Genomic DNA, 13,009 nt, shown 5'->3' with positions numbered 1-13,009 from the left:
CGGATAAATAGCCTATATTTAAAGTTTACACATTTGGAGATAACAAACTAAGAAAATCAATAAAGAGGGTTCCTCCAATCTCTACTCACTGAAATAAAGATTTAGGAAAAACAAATTGTTATATGTATTCAGCCTAATGTCATTAATCAGAACGGATATCGACAAGCTTTTTGTAGGGAATAAAACCGAGCCCGGTCCTATAGGTCAGATCCCTATTTATAATGAAGTGATCCTTTTATCAATATATGATATTCAACTTCAGTTCTAACAGATAAGTACAAGGAATACCGTTAGCACATGTGAAATTCTGAAAGCCATAGCCTGTTATGGGCAATGTTAAACTTTTTGACACACAGCTCTGACGGACGGACAGGGCAAAAACTATGTACCTCCGAATCTTCGATTAGAGGGGCATATTTTCAAAAATGTTTGTGATTAAAGCGCCAATTTCCAAAGCCTATATTATGACTATCTTTGCAAAAGCTAAAAACAAACAAGATGTGTTTCTGAAATACTGATGCCCCCGTATGGCAACATAACGAAGATTGAACTTTTATTAAAGGCAAATTAAATATGTTTGTACCCAAAGTAAGGTTCTCTCACAAGAAATGCAATTGTGAAATACATGTATATGAAAACCCTAGCACAACCTGTTCCAAAGTTATAGCCAAGGATATGTTTTTAAAGGTAGGCCAAACTCCGGGGTCAAGGTCAAAGGGTCAAAGTTGTTGGTTTCTATACAGAAAGGACTTAATTGTCACAAGGATCATATAATATGTGAAGTATGAAAGCCATAGTCCTAACTGTTTAAAAGTTACATGGCAAAGCGTTTTTATTTAAAAGTATGTCAAACTCCATGGTCCATGTCAGAGGTATGGCAAGCCAAATTCACAAAAATGAGCTAAACCTAGTTTCACAATTGATAAACTAGGTTTATCGACTGTAAACTATAGTTTACAAACCGTTAACTATATATATGGCAGGCCAAATTCACAAAAATGAGCAAATCATAGGGTGAATTTGTTGCTCAAAAACTGGTTCAGGATTTGGTTTAAGGTTTAAAACTAGTTTTTCAAACTGGTTTAAATTTCAATCCGGTTTATTTCGGTAAAACAAATGAACAGTTTATACAGATGGCGTCAAAAAGATGCAGAACATGCATTAAACAAATTACACATTAAATTGTTAATTTTTTTTCTTAATAAAAGAATCCAAGAAATAAAGTTTAGTTTAGTATTTATACTTTTAATGCATCAAAGATTATAATCAATTAACTATTTCCACATTTTTGATACATGGAAAGATAAACACTCGGGTATTTATAATGACTCTTTAAATTTCCAATATTTCAACTGTCTTTACAGTATGTTCTACAATTTATCTGCATACATGTTGAAGTTTGTCCAAATGATTCAAAACTTATTTTTGAAAAGGAAAATTTAACATATTCTGTTCATTTTTATTGAACAAACACCATTATTTTCAATATGCAGCATCTATATATTCTCTGAAGCCTTATATATAAAACATCAAATATCAGAATGTGGCATTTTAGTCAAAAGAGATGTCTGTCCTAAAAAAAAACAATTATTTATAACTTTTTTCTTGATTAGAATAGTCACCATCTTTCATCACCGCCATATTGGAGTACTTCCCACTCTTTCGTAAACCGAATAAACCACCATCCGAGGTGGTTTGGTTGGTTTAACGAACTGGTTTCAGTTACAGCCAAAACAAATGGAAAACCGGTTCTGGGTTTAAACTAGTTTAAAACCAGTTTGTGGAACAAATGAACAGTTTACAAAATTGGTTCAAAACTAAACCCAGTTTTTAAGAAACAAATTCGCCCTATGATGAACAACTCTTAACTATAGTTAACGATTGTAAACTATAGTTTACAAACGTGAATCTATGTTTATCAACAAAATCTATTGTTAACGCTTATTACAGACAGATAAACTTAGATAATCATTCGTAAACTATAATTAACATTCGTTAAATATATATTTACAGATGAAAATTATACTTAACGAATCGTTAACTATAGTTTACGGTTTGTAAACTATAGTATACAGTCGATAAACCCAGTTTATCAATTGTGAAACTAGGTTTATCTCATTTTTGTGAATTTGGCGTGCCATATTATATAGTTAACGATTCGTTAAGTATAGTTTTCAATTGTAAAACTATATTTAACGGTTGTTAACTATTGTTTACGAATGCTAATCTAAGTTTATCTGTCTGTAATTAAACGTTAACGAGTTGTAAAGCATAGTTTACAAATCGTGAAACTGTATTTGTCAGGTAATCTATGTTTTGCGATTGCAAATGATTGTTTTCGGTGTTAAGTATTGTTTACGGTTGTGAAACATAGATTATCGCGTTAACTATGGTTTACAGATGTAAAATATAGATATGGCACGCCAAATTCACAAAAATGAAATAATCATAGTTTCAAAATCGATAAACTAGGTTTATCGGTTGTAAACTATAGTTTACGGACTGTAAACTATAGTTAACAACGTTAATCTATATTTCACATCTGTAAACCATATATAGTTAACGCGATAATCTATGTTTCACAACCGTAAACTATACTTAACACCGAAAACAATCATTTGCGATTGCAAAACATAGATTATCTGATAAATACGATAAATACAGTTTCACGATTTGTGAACTATAGTTTACAAACCGTAAACTATAGTTAACGATCTGACAAATATAGTTTCACGATTTGTGAAACTATGATTAACAACTCTTAACTATAGTTTACGATTGTAAACTATAGTTTACAGACGTGAATCTATGTTTATCAACAAAATCTATTATTAACACTTATAACAGACGGATAAACTTAGATTAGCATTCGTAAACTATAGTTAACGACCGTTAAATATAGTTTTACAGATGAAAAATATACATAATGAATCGTTAACTATAGTTTACGTTTTGTAAACTTTAGTGTACAGTCGATGAACCTAGTTTATCAATTGTGAATTTAGGTTCAGCTCATTTTTGTGAATTTGGCGTGCCATATATAGATTAATTAACGTGGTTAACTATAGTATACAGTCCGTAAACTATAGTTTACAACCGATAAACCTAGTTTATCGACTGTGAAACTATGTTTAGCTCATTTTTGTGAATTTGGCGTGCCATACAAAGGGTTAAAGTTCTTGGTACCAATGAAAAATTGTCACATTGATAAAATATGTTATTAATTAGTATTTAAGCCCTAGCCCTAACTCTTCAAAAGTTATGGTCAAGAATTGTTTTTAAAGAGTAGGTCAAAGATGTTGGTACGTGTCCATTGAAGGATCTTTTTTTTTTTTTTACATATGTGAAGTATGAAAGTCCTTACCTTTACCGGTCATTATGACCAATGTTCAAGTTTTTTTTATAAGTACTGAAATATCAAAGGTCAAAAGGTAAAAGTTAATTGTTGGTATCCAATAAAGGGTCTTGTCACAAAGAATACAAAATGTGAAGTATGAAAATACTAGTATATGTACCGTTCAAAATTTATGACTTTTAAAGTAAGTTCAGAATTTTTGAGTAAAGGTGGGTCAAACTCCAAGGCCATGGTCAAAAGGTCAAATTTGGCGGTACCCCAAAAAGGTCTTATCACAAGGAATGTATGAACATGTGAAATATGAAAGTCATACGGTGATACTCCACTAAAAGTTATTGGCGGGAGGCAAAATGATAAACCAGGGACCTATATACTAAGTAGTATATAAGTCCCTGGATAAACGAAGTATTTCTTGAACGACCTAACAAGTGCCATGAATAGAAAGTAGAGACAGTGCAACACCTTGTTTTAGACGAAATATTATCATAAAGCTCTATGAAGCTATGTGTTGTTTCATCGCTTAGACTTGCCATGTTGAGGTGAGCATCCCCTGTCGACTGGTCACACCCGCCTTGTGCTCCTTGTCATGTAGCAATGTTACGCAAATGAAAAACTGTCAATCAGCATAATGAGCGATTTGAATTAATGTCAGATGGATATTTGCAGACAAGGTCATTGCCTTTCAACTATATAAAACTTGCTGAATGATTATATGGAAGGGGATTACCGCCAAATGTCTGATGTATCTTATTCTGCTTACTTATTCTTTGGTATTACACACTCTCTCACCACAGGGCCGGGCGTATAGAGAAAATAAATCACGTTTTTTTTTTCTCCTAGGTACTAATTCTTTTTAACTGATTTATTTTCTCTACACAAGCCCCTGTGCTCTCACTCTACACAATGTAACTATGTCACTAATGACTATAAAAGTTTAATGTTTTCATATTCTTCTTCTTCCCATCCAGTGCAAAACCACTTAAGTATTATCGCACTCTGCGTGAGGGGGTGAGTGTCTATATACAGTGCTCAAAGGAAATTTAAAAATTTAAAAGATTAAAAGCACAGAGATGTGACATCTAGTGACTAGCACTGGACAGCTGGGTCTTGAAGCTGTCCAGGGTCTTGGCCTCCACCATTCCTCCTGGCAAGGAATTCCACAGTCGGATGGCTTGAGGGAAGAAGGAGGTCTTATACACTTCTGTCCTTGTGTGTGGTACCAGGAATCGCAGGGTGTGGCCTCTGGTCCTCAACGATGCTGGGTGTAAGTAGCTCTCCACCGGGATGTCCACAAGATGATAAACTATCCTATATATCATGATAACTTGGGCCCTTTCCCGACGGATCTGAAGTGGCTGCCATTGGAGCTGCTGTAGCATGGATGTTACACTGCTTGTGCGCTGGTAGTCTCCAATGGCGAATCTCGCTGCCCTTCGTTGAACTGCCTCTATCTTCTTGATATTTTCCTTCTTAGCTGGGCTCCACACACTGGAGGCATACTCAAGTGTGGGTCGTACCAGTGTGGAATAGCACTGTGCCTTGATGTTAGTTGGACACCGGCTGATGTTTCTGCCGAGGAAAGCCAAGGTGGAATTGGCCTTCTTAGTGATTTTATCTATGTGCGTGTCCCAGCTAAGGTTCTTGTGGATATTGAGACCAAGATACTTGGCAGAGTCGACAGTGTTCAGGACTTGGCCGTGTATGGTATAATCGGCGCGAAGTGGGGACTTCCGGTTTGTAACCCGCAGTACTTCACACTTATCCGGGTTGAACTGCATTAGCCATCTATCTTCCCACTCCTGAAGCTTATCTAAGTCGCTCTGTAAAATGGCTTGATCTTCTATTGTCCTTATCCTCCTATACAACAACCAGTCATCGGCAAAAAGGCGGGTGGTAGATGACACTGTTGACGGCAAGTCATTTATGAAGATCAAGAAGAGAAGTGGTCCTAAGACAGTTCCCTGGGGGACTCCCGATGAAACAGTGGTGGCTGCTGATGATTGGCCATCGAGTACAACACGCTGGTTACGTCCGATAAGGAAACTTGAGATCCAACGGTGTGTTTGGCCTCTTATGCCGTAATGGTGTAGTTTCATCAGAAGTCGATTGTGGGGGACCTTGTCAAAAGCCTTGGAGAAGTCCAGGAGTATGCAATCCATTTGTTCTCCAATGTCTAGGTTCTGTGCAAGATCATTTACTGATAGGATGAGCTGTGTCTCAGTCGATCGATGTTTCCTGAAGCCATGCTGACTATCAGTCAAGAGCCCATGCCTGTCTAAGTGACCCATGATGTGGCTATGGACTATATGCTCCATGACCTTGCTACAAACAGAAGTCAGGGACACTGGGCGGTAGTTGACTGCTGCACTCCCATCTCCCTTCTTAAAAAGTGGCGTGATGTTAGCCGACTTCCATTCATCTGGCACCCTGCCCTGGTCTAATGTAGCTTGATATAACAGGGTCAATGCTGGTGCTATCTGGTGGGAAGTTTCTTTCAGTAGTCGTGTGGAGACTTCATCAGGTCCTGTGGCTTTGTGGGGGTTGAGCTGCTGCAGTAGTTTCTCCACCCCATTTTGATGAACGTTGATGCTTGGAACTGTTGGATGTGGGCTGGGTCCCATATCTGGAAGTGGGTCGCTGGGATTCTCAGTAGTGAATACAGATGTGAATTGTTGGTTAAGGATATCTGCCTTCACCCTGGCATCACTATATGTTAACCCATCGCGTTTTAATGGTGCCACTCCGCAAGCATCGGTTCGTTTACTTTTAATGAAGCTCCACAGTCGCTTTGGTTTATGGTCTTCATCCATGATGATGTTGTTTACATACTCATGATATCTCAGTTTGCACTGAACATGTACAGCATTCTTAAGGTGCTTATACCGTGCGTGGTCCTGAGTAGATCTGGTTTTCATGTATTGCCTATAAGCACGATCTTTTCTTCTGGATAGGCGCTTTAGATCTCCTGTGATCCAGGGCTGGTTGAAGCGTGTCGTTGTCATCTTTGATGGAACATTCCTATTAAGGGCATCAAGGCATCCGCTCTTAAAACTGGACCACAGATCCTCAACTGGGTGTGAAGTATCATGTCTAGTTGTGAATAGTTGGCTAAAGGCAGTTATGTTGTCTCTAAGACCCTCTAAGTCTGCTTTGTTCCACAAATACAACTTCCGACTAATAGGTCGTTGAAGTTTAACCTGGACATCACTGTCGACGAATATTGCTTCGTGGTCGCTTATGCCTGGGAGTGGTCTCAGACGATTTACTAGTGAGGGTTTGTTTGTGAGGAATAGGTCGAGGGTCGAATCATTCCTTGTTGGGAACTCCACCATTTGCAGAAGGCCAGTATCAGCAAAGAAGTTAAGGAAAGCGTTGTTCACCCCTTTTGGATTTTGATTCCCGCTAATGGAGTTGGTTGACCATGAGATATCCGGTAGATTGAAGTCACCAGTCAGCCAAAATGGGGAGGTTGGGTGTGCTTGTATGACGCTATGGAGCTCTTCACATAAAGCATATTCGTCAGGTCCAGTCCAAAGACTATTTCTACCTACGTAGCTATTAATACCTACCTAGGTATATAAACCTACCCAAAGTAGCTATTTTTACCTACTTTTTATATTTTCTGCATTTTGCGGTCAAAAGACCAAACAGCGCAACATGATGTATACCATATTTTTTGATACAGTGAGTCACACTAATGATGAATATGACAAAATTTAGGCCAAAAAATGAGTACTTCCTGAACCGGCAATTTTACATTAATTTCTATGCAAAATTGATAATGTATGAAGTAATCATTTTTTGGCCAAATTTTTGTCATATCCATCATCAGTGTGACTGTATCAAGAAATTTTGTGCTCACCATGTTGTGCCATTCCTGCATTTGGCCACAAAATGCAAGTAAAGCAGAGAGTATTTAAAAATAGCTACTTTGGGTAGCTTTAAATACCTTGGTAGCTATTAATAGCTACGTACGTGGAAATAGTCTTTGGACTGGAACTGTTCGCGCTTACATGTATCAGCTGCTTATTACATTTCACTTTGAACCTTGAATCTCACTATATAGTCAGCCCCCCTTTCATAAAGAACCTGTATCAATTTAAAAAAAAAAAAAAAAACAAATTGAAAAGAATACTGTAGATCACTAAATTTTCGTGACACCTTATTTTCGCGAGATTGTCACTGACTCTTTGTAAGCGAGACAAAATTTTCACGAATAGTTTTTATTCCTTTATATAATCGTAAGGAATACTTTTATATGCGTGAAATAAATTTTCGCGAAAGCATTGTCTCGCGTAATTGCGCAAAAATAAAGTTCTCGCGAATAAAAAGTGATTTACAGTAAATTAAAAGTTTAAAGTGAAATGTAATAAGCATTTGTATGAAAACAATAAAGTGACATACAGTTACAATAATTCCAAAGAATACTAGTAAATAAGTAGGAAGAATGAAAGCAAGATACACTGCAGACTTTTGCACTAATTTCCTTACATATGATGACTATGAACAAGAGTGTTGATATCAATATTTCATCCATTTGTTTGTCAAAAGCTTGGTTTCTTTAAGATAATGTTCATATGTAAAGAATGCTCTACTAGTAAATATAATGAAAAAATAACTTACTGCTAAATGAATAAATGATCTTGTATAATTATAAAACAGTGTGCACGTATACATGTGTCCTCACTGCAATGGAAGAACTGAGCATTTTAGCTACTGGAAGTGCATCTAGCTATGCAGTCACTGAAAATTTAATCCCTCTGTAAACAAATATCTACACATACTGTGAAATCACTAATTTTCACTGGGGTTTAATTTTCATTGTTTTAGAGGTATGGAGACACCTACAAATCTATGTCCACCACAAAACGTAAAATTTCATATGCATTACTATTTTTCATTCTCAAACCATGATATAAAAAAAACCCACAAAACAATAATAGCCCAGAAGAATTTAACCCATGAAAATATGTAATTTTACATTATAAATATCAATTGAATTCATGCTCTTTGGAATCATTAAAGTTCGTGAGGGCCAATTTTTGTGCGTTGCTAAAATTTTACAGGTTCATGGGGACATAATTTTGTGTATTCTCTTTAAAGTTCGTGAGGGCCAATTTTTGTGCGTTGCTAAAATTTTACAGGTTCATGGGGACATAATTTTGTGTATTCTCTTTTGCCTACTAAGGAAGTATGACTTAGTAACCAGAGTTTAAAACATTTTTGTGACGTCATCTTTTGTTAAACCTGGTTCAATAAATTTGTTATTGTCCTGCACCCCGTCCAATAAGTTACCTGTAGGTGTCCAATAAGATTCAACTTATTGGACAGGTACAGGTAACGTTAAAATGAGAACAAAGGGCGAGGCAAATAAGTAAACACCATTTAAACGGCAATGACAAATCAAACAATTTAATATGAACAATGTAGGAAAACAATATATGTTAATATTTCACAAAAAAATCCTATTGAAAATGGCACAAATAATCCAGTGAATTGAATGTCTCAGATATATTATTGTAAACGCATCCGTGGTTCCGATCATAAATTTTCCTAAATTCACCGTTCATTGCTATATAATAGATTCATTTCACAATGATTGATCCACGGAACATATATACAATCCAATAGACACAAAAGATGAATGAGAAGCATGCGTTTTCTTACACACAACCTTGGGCTTTTCGTTTATTGAAATATCCATTTTTCCGCATTTAGCACAAAATTTAGCTCACGAAATTCCAACGGAATCTGTAATTTCGTCCGGTGATTTATGATAATTTGTCCACCTAGTCCTGCGTCGTTTAAGCGAGTATCTGTCGTTTTAAGGAGTGGCTGGAGTAAAAGCCTTCCGAGTTCGAAACCTGCTCACAAAAGAGAATTGCATTTTTAAAAAATACATCAGGAATAATCTCCCAATTTCATAGAAAATGCTTAAACAGTTGTTTGAGTAAAATCCTTCAATTCCTATTAATTTACAAAAATTACCTTTTAACGGGAACTGTATTTTGCAAATTCCGAAACATAAGAATATATATCCGGATTACACAGTAAAAACGTGAACTGAGGCATCTTGGTGTAATAGATAAATGGCATCGTCAAAACACCCGATTCTGAAGGTTTTTTTTTTCGAATTAAATGTACGTCTTCTTCCGTGGTCTTTGCGTTGTAAAATGAATAAATTGTAAAGAATTTAGTAGAACTGACTTTTACGCAAGCGTAGTATATATAAAAATGTCGCAGTGCGGATAAATAAGACTAAACAAAGTTAATGTTCATATTTATCGATATAAAACACCTCTCGATGATTCCAACTATTAATAAAGACTGAAGAAAACCCAAAACTGGTTTTCTTTGGCCTAACTGGATGAACAGTGCCAGGTAGTCATCCAAGCAGAACGAGACCTTACCTGTGGCTGTCCAATAAGTTAACAATGGAAGTGTTCGACAGTGGTGAAATGTTTTAAGTAAGTTATAAGCCTCAAACGGACCATTATGTCAGATATTAGACTCTCCTCAGTGCTAACGCACCTCGGGTCGTCTAATATCTGACATAATGGACAGTTTTCGGCTTATAACCATTACTTATCAATTCACTGAGGTTATTAATTAATGGATAAGAGGTACCCACCAATTCCATAAAATTGAGCCACTATGAAAATCCAGTGATTCCTCAGTTTATAATAGTTTTGCTGCTGCTGGATTTTCTATATGTATATTTATACATGTATATTAATCTATATTTTTCAGATACTATACTAAGATGGCAGATCCAATATTTCAAAATGTTTTGGATGTTTATAAACAGAAGAAAATTATAATTTCAAAAGCACATTCTTGTGATCATTTAGGAGTCCAGTCACCGAGGGGAGAAATCGAGAGAGCTTTATATGGCATCCATGTCTTAAACAATCTCACATCTTATTCCAGTTGTCTAGACTTCATCGAGAAAATCCCAGACATACCAGGCATTGCGTTCAACGAGGCTAGAAAGATCTTCATTCATCAATTTGTAGAAACATTCTCACCGGTTTCACATCTGGGACATAATCTGTATGTACATGCTTTGGTGGATGAAAATGAAGACGTTCTCGGTGGACTTGAGAGATACTGCTTTGTAGATTTTACTTTGTTTGAAAACCCTCTTCATTTAGCTGTAGAGTGTCATCTTCTTCCCATGATGGAATTTTTAGTGAACGTAAAGGGAATGGATGTGAATTGTATTGATGACAAAGGTAACACACCACTGCATTACTTGATGAAATATAATCATCGAGAGAATATGAAGCTTAAAAGGAAGTTCGATAGAAATTTATTCTATAAAGTTCTGAACTTTTTAAAGAGCAAGGGTGCCAGGTTATTAGTCCGTAACAAAAAGGGAAGAACACCGCTACAGTATGCCATCATATATAAACACATTACAGACATTAATGAGTTCATTGATACATATAGTGATTTCAGCGACTTCAATCATGAAACTCGTATAGAAATCTTGGAACTTTATGCAGCAAAGCAGATATTCAGTGTCGATGAGAATGAATCCATTGGAGGAGTAAATATGTACAAACGCGCTTTGGTTGAAAGAAGAAAACACAGTATTCCAAATACTAGCAAAATGCCCCCAAGGGAAATTTTCTTTGAGAGTGTAGTAGAACCTGATACAGAAAATTCTGAGTTTTTGGACTTAATCTGCACTGCAGGAGAGAAGAAGAAAAGGCTTAGTCTTGGCCTCCTGATTTATGAAAGAATTTTAGGATGTGGCAATTTTTGTTATTTGAATGGATGCAATATGTATTTAAACCTTTTACGTAAAGGAGTTTGTGAGGAAAATATGGTGACCCATCATCTTTTGAAGAGTTTGAAATATCATTTCAATTTCCTGAAAAATGAAAAGGTTTTGGAAAAAAGGCTCAATACTTTTTATGATATGAGGTCAGCAATAAAAAGTTATGAAGATCCTTGCAGTGTTGCCAATGTAACTCAGAGACCCGTCCATCTAAATCACTTTTACTGTAACAGTGACAAATACACAACGAAAGAATTATTGGATGTGTTGATGTTTTTCCATGTGAGTGCTTTTCAGATGAAGATGGAACTTTGTGTTTTACCTTCTGAAGAGGATAAACTTGATTTATTATATGTCATGGACACTATTTTATCAAGAAGCTTATCTGCTGAAGATACCTGCAATCTAAGGAAGGCGATGGAGGCCATAGTCAGTGCATGGAATTCCAGCAAGTGTGGACCAATTGGATTGATGCATAGTATCGTGTGTCCGATGTTGCTACTGGACAGTGATTATAAGGACGACGATCATAAATTTAGTCATGGTCCAGAAATTATGGAGATGATCTTAGACAGTGGAGCCTCAATTCACGAGTTAAATGAATTAAAATTGAACATTCTGCATTGGTTTTTTACAACTAGCATTGAAAATTTTGAGGAAAATATATATCAGTGTTTTCCCGAAGACGAAGTTGAAAGTACGAACGGTCAACTTAGGAGAATTGTTAAGATTGCAGTAGAGAGAGGACTGCATGTTGATCAGAGAACTAATGAAGATCATGCATTTCAAACTGCACTGGATCAAGCTGGGGGCACAGAATTTTATCCTATTCTGAATAATCCCAAGTACCGAAGTCTTAAATGTCTTGCAGCATCTGTTATTATAGAGGAAAACATTCCCTATAGAGATGAGATTCCATCAGAACTTGTACATTGGATTGATTTTCACATGGGAAATAGAGAATTTCCTAATTGAGTTCATTTCTGCATTTTTTGTTTTGATTATTCACTGACTTAACCTGTATATATATCCAAGTTGTGTAAACTTTGTTTGTTGCTCATCACGTGTATATAATTTGTTTTGTTTTTTGTTTGTGTTGGAGAGGACATTCTAAGTTGGCATAAATTGTGTCCAATCCCATTGATTATGTTTCAATAAAATATGTTTAAATCAATCGTGTAAACTCAATTTTTCCATAATTGAAGATATCGATCTTTCATTATTTGGATATTGATAATACCTGAAATAGGGATGAATTAATGTATGTTGAATGAAAGACTATTGTAAACTAGTTCTTTATTTTATATAAATAAATATTTACTAGTATTAATTGAATTGGTGATGTCATTTTCATTCAATTGAACATGTGCATGCAGCAATACATTGCAGGCAATATATTTTTTTTGATGATCGAGCACAAAAATCAATTAAAGTAAATATTTTGCACATTAACTCAAAAAATTTAAAGGGAGCAAAAATTCAATTATTGCACTTAAAATGATATCAATTCATTTAATGCTTTAATTTAATTGATGCTCGCATATGTAAAACTTAACGATATGGCCTCTCCAATTAATAATTAAATACAATGCATCTCTTTCGTTAAGTACATGTTAGACTTTAAGCATTTTAAAAATATGGAATTCAACATGAATTAAACTGTTTAATTAATGAAAGGACATTATTATTATTATTTGAAATGGAAGTGTCTGCTTTCTATCAAAAGCAATAAATAATTCTATATTGTTAAATAGATTAATGAAATGGTAGATGTTTTATTATATATATATAAATTATTTTCTGCGCCATAAGCATTAATTCGCACAGTAGTGGAGATAACTGGTAATCTTTTCAATATAATTTGCATG

General features: G+C 35.4%; 1 protein-coding gene across 3 annotated transcripts in view; it reads left to right on the top strand.

Annotated features, from left to right (window-relative positions):
- LOC134241322 (protein fem-1 homolog B-like) overlaps nt 1-12,476 on the top strand; it is a 35,334-nt gene extending 22,858 nt beyond the window's left edge. Inside the window, exons 1-2 of one of the 3 annotated variants that reach the window (XM_062723386.1) lie at nt 3,807-3,894; nt 10,106-12,476. In XM_062723386.1, coding sequence (XP_062579370.1) covers nt 3,851-3,894; nt 10,106-12,116 — 2,055 coding nt within the window. In that variant the 5' untranslated portion in view covers nt 3,807-3,850 and the 3' untranslated portion in view covers nt 12,117-12,476. The other 2 variants (XM_062723389.1, XM_062723387.1) reach the window with 2 other exon arrangements.
- The last annotated feature ends 533 nt before the right edge of the window (nt 12,477-13,009 follow it).

Source organism: Saccostrea cucullata, unplaced genomic scaffold (genome assembly GCF_032062105.1).
Source record: "Saccostrea cucullata isolate Sc308-1 unplaced genomic scaffold, CSIRO_AGI_Scuc_v1 ctg206, whole genome shotgun sequence".
In the NCBI taxonomy this organism is placed as follows: Eukaryota; Metazoa; Mollusca; class Bivalvia; order Ostreida; family Ostreidae; genus Saccostrea; species Saccostrea cuccullata.
The sequence above is the reverse complement of the archived record's forward strand: the minus strand, read 5'-3'. Positions and strand labels throughout refer to the sequence as shown.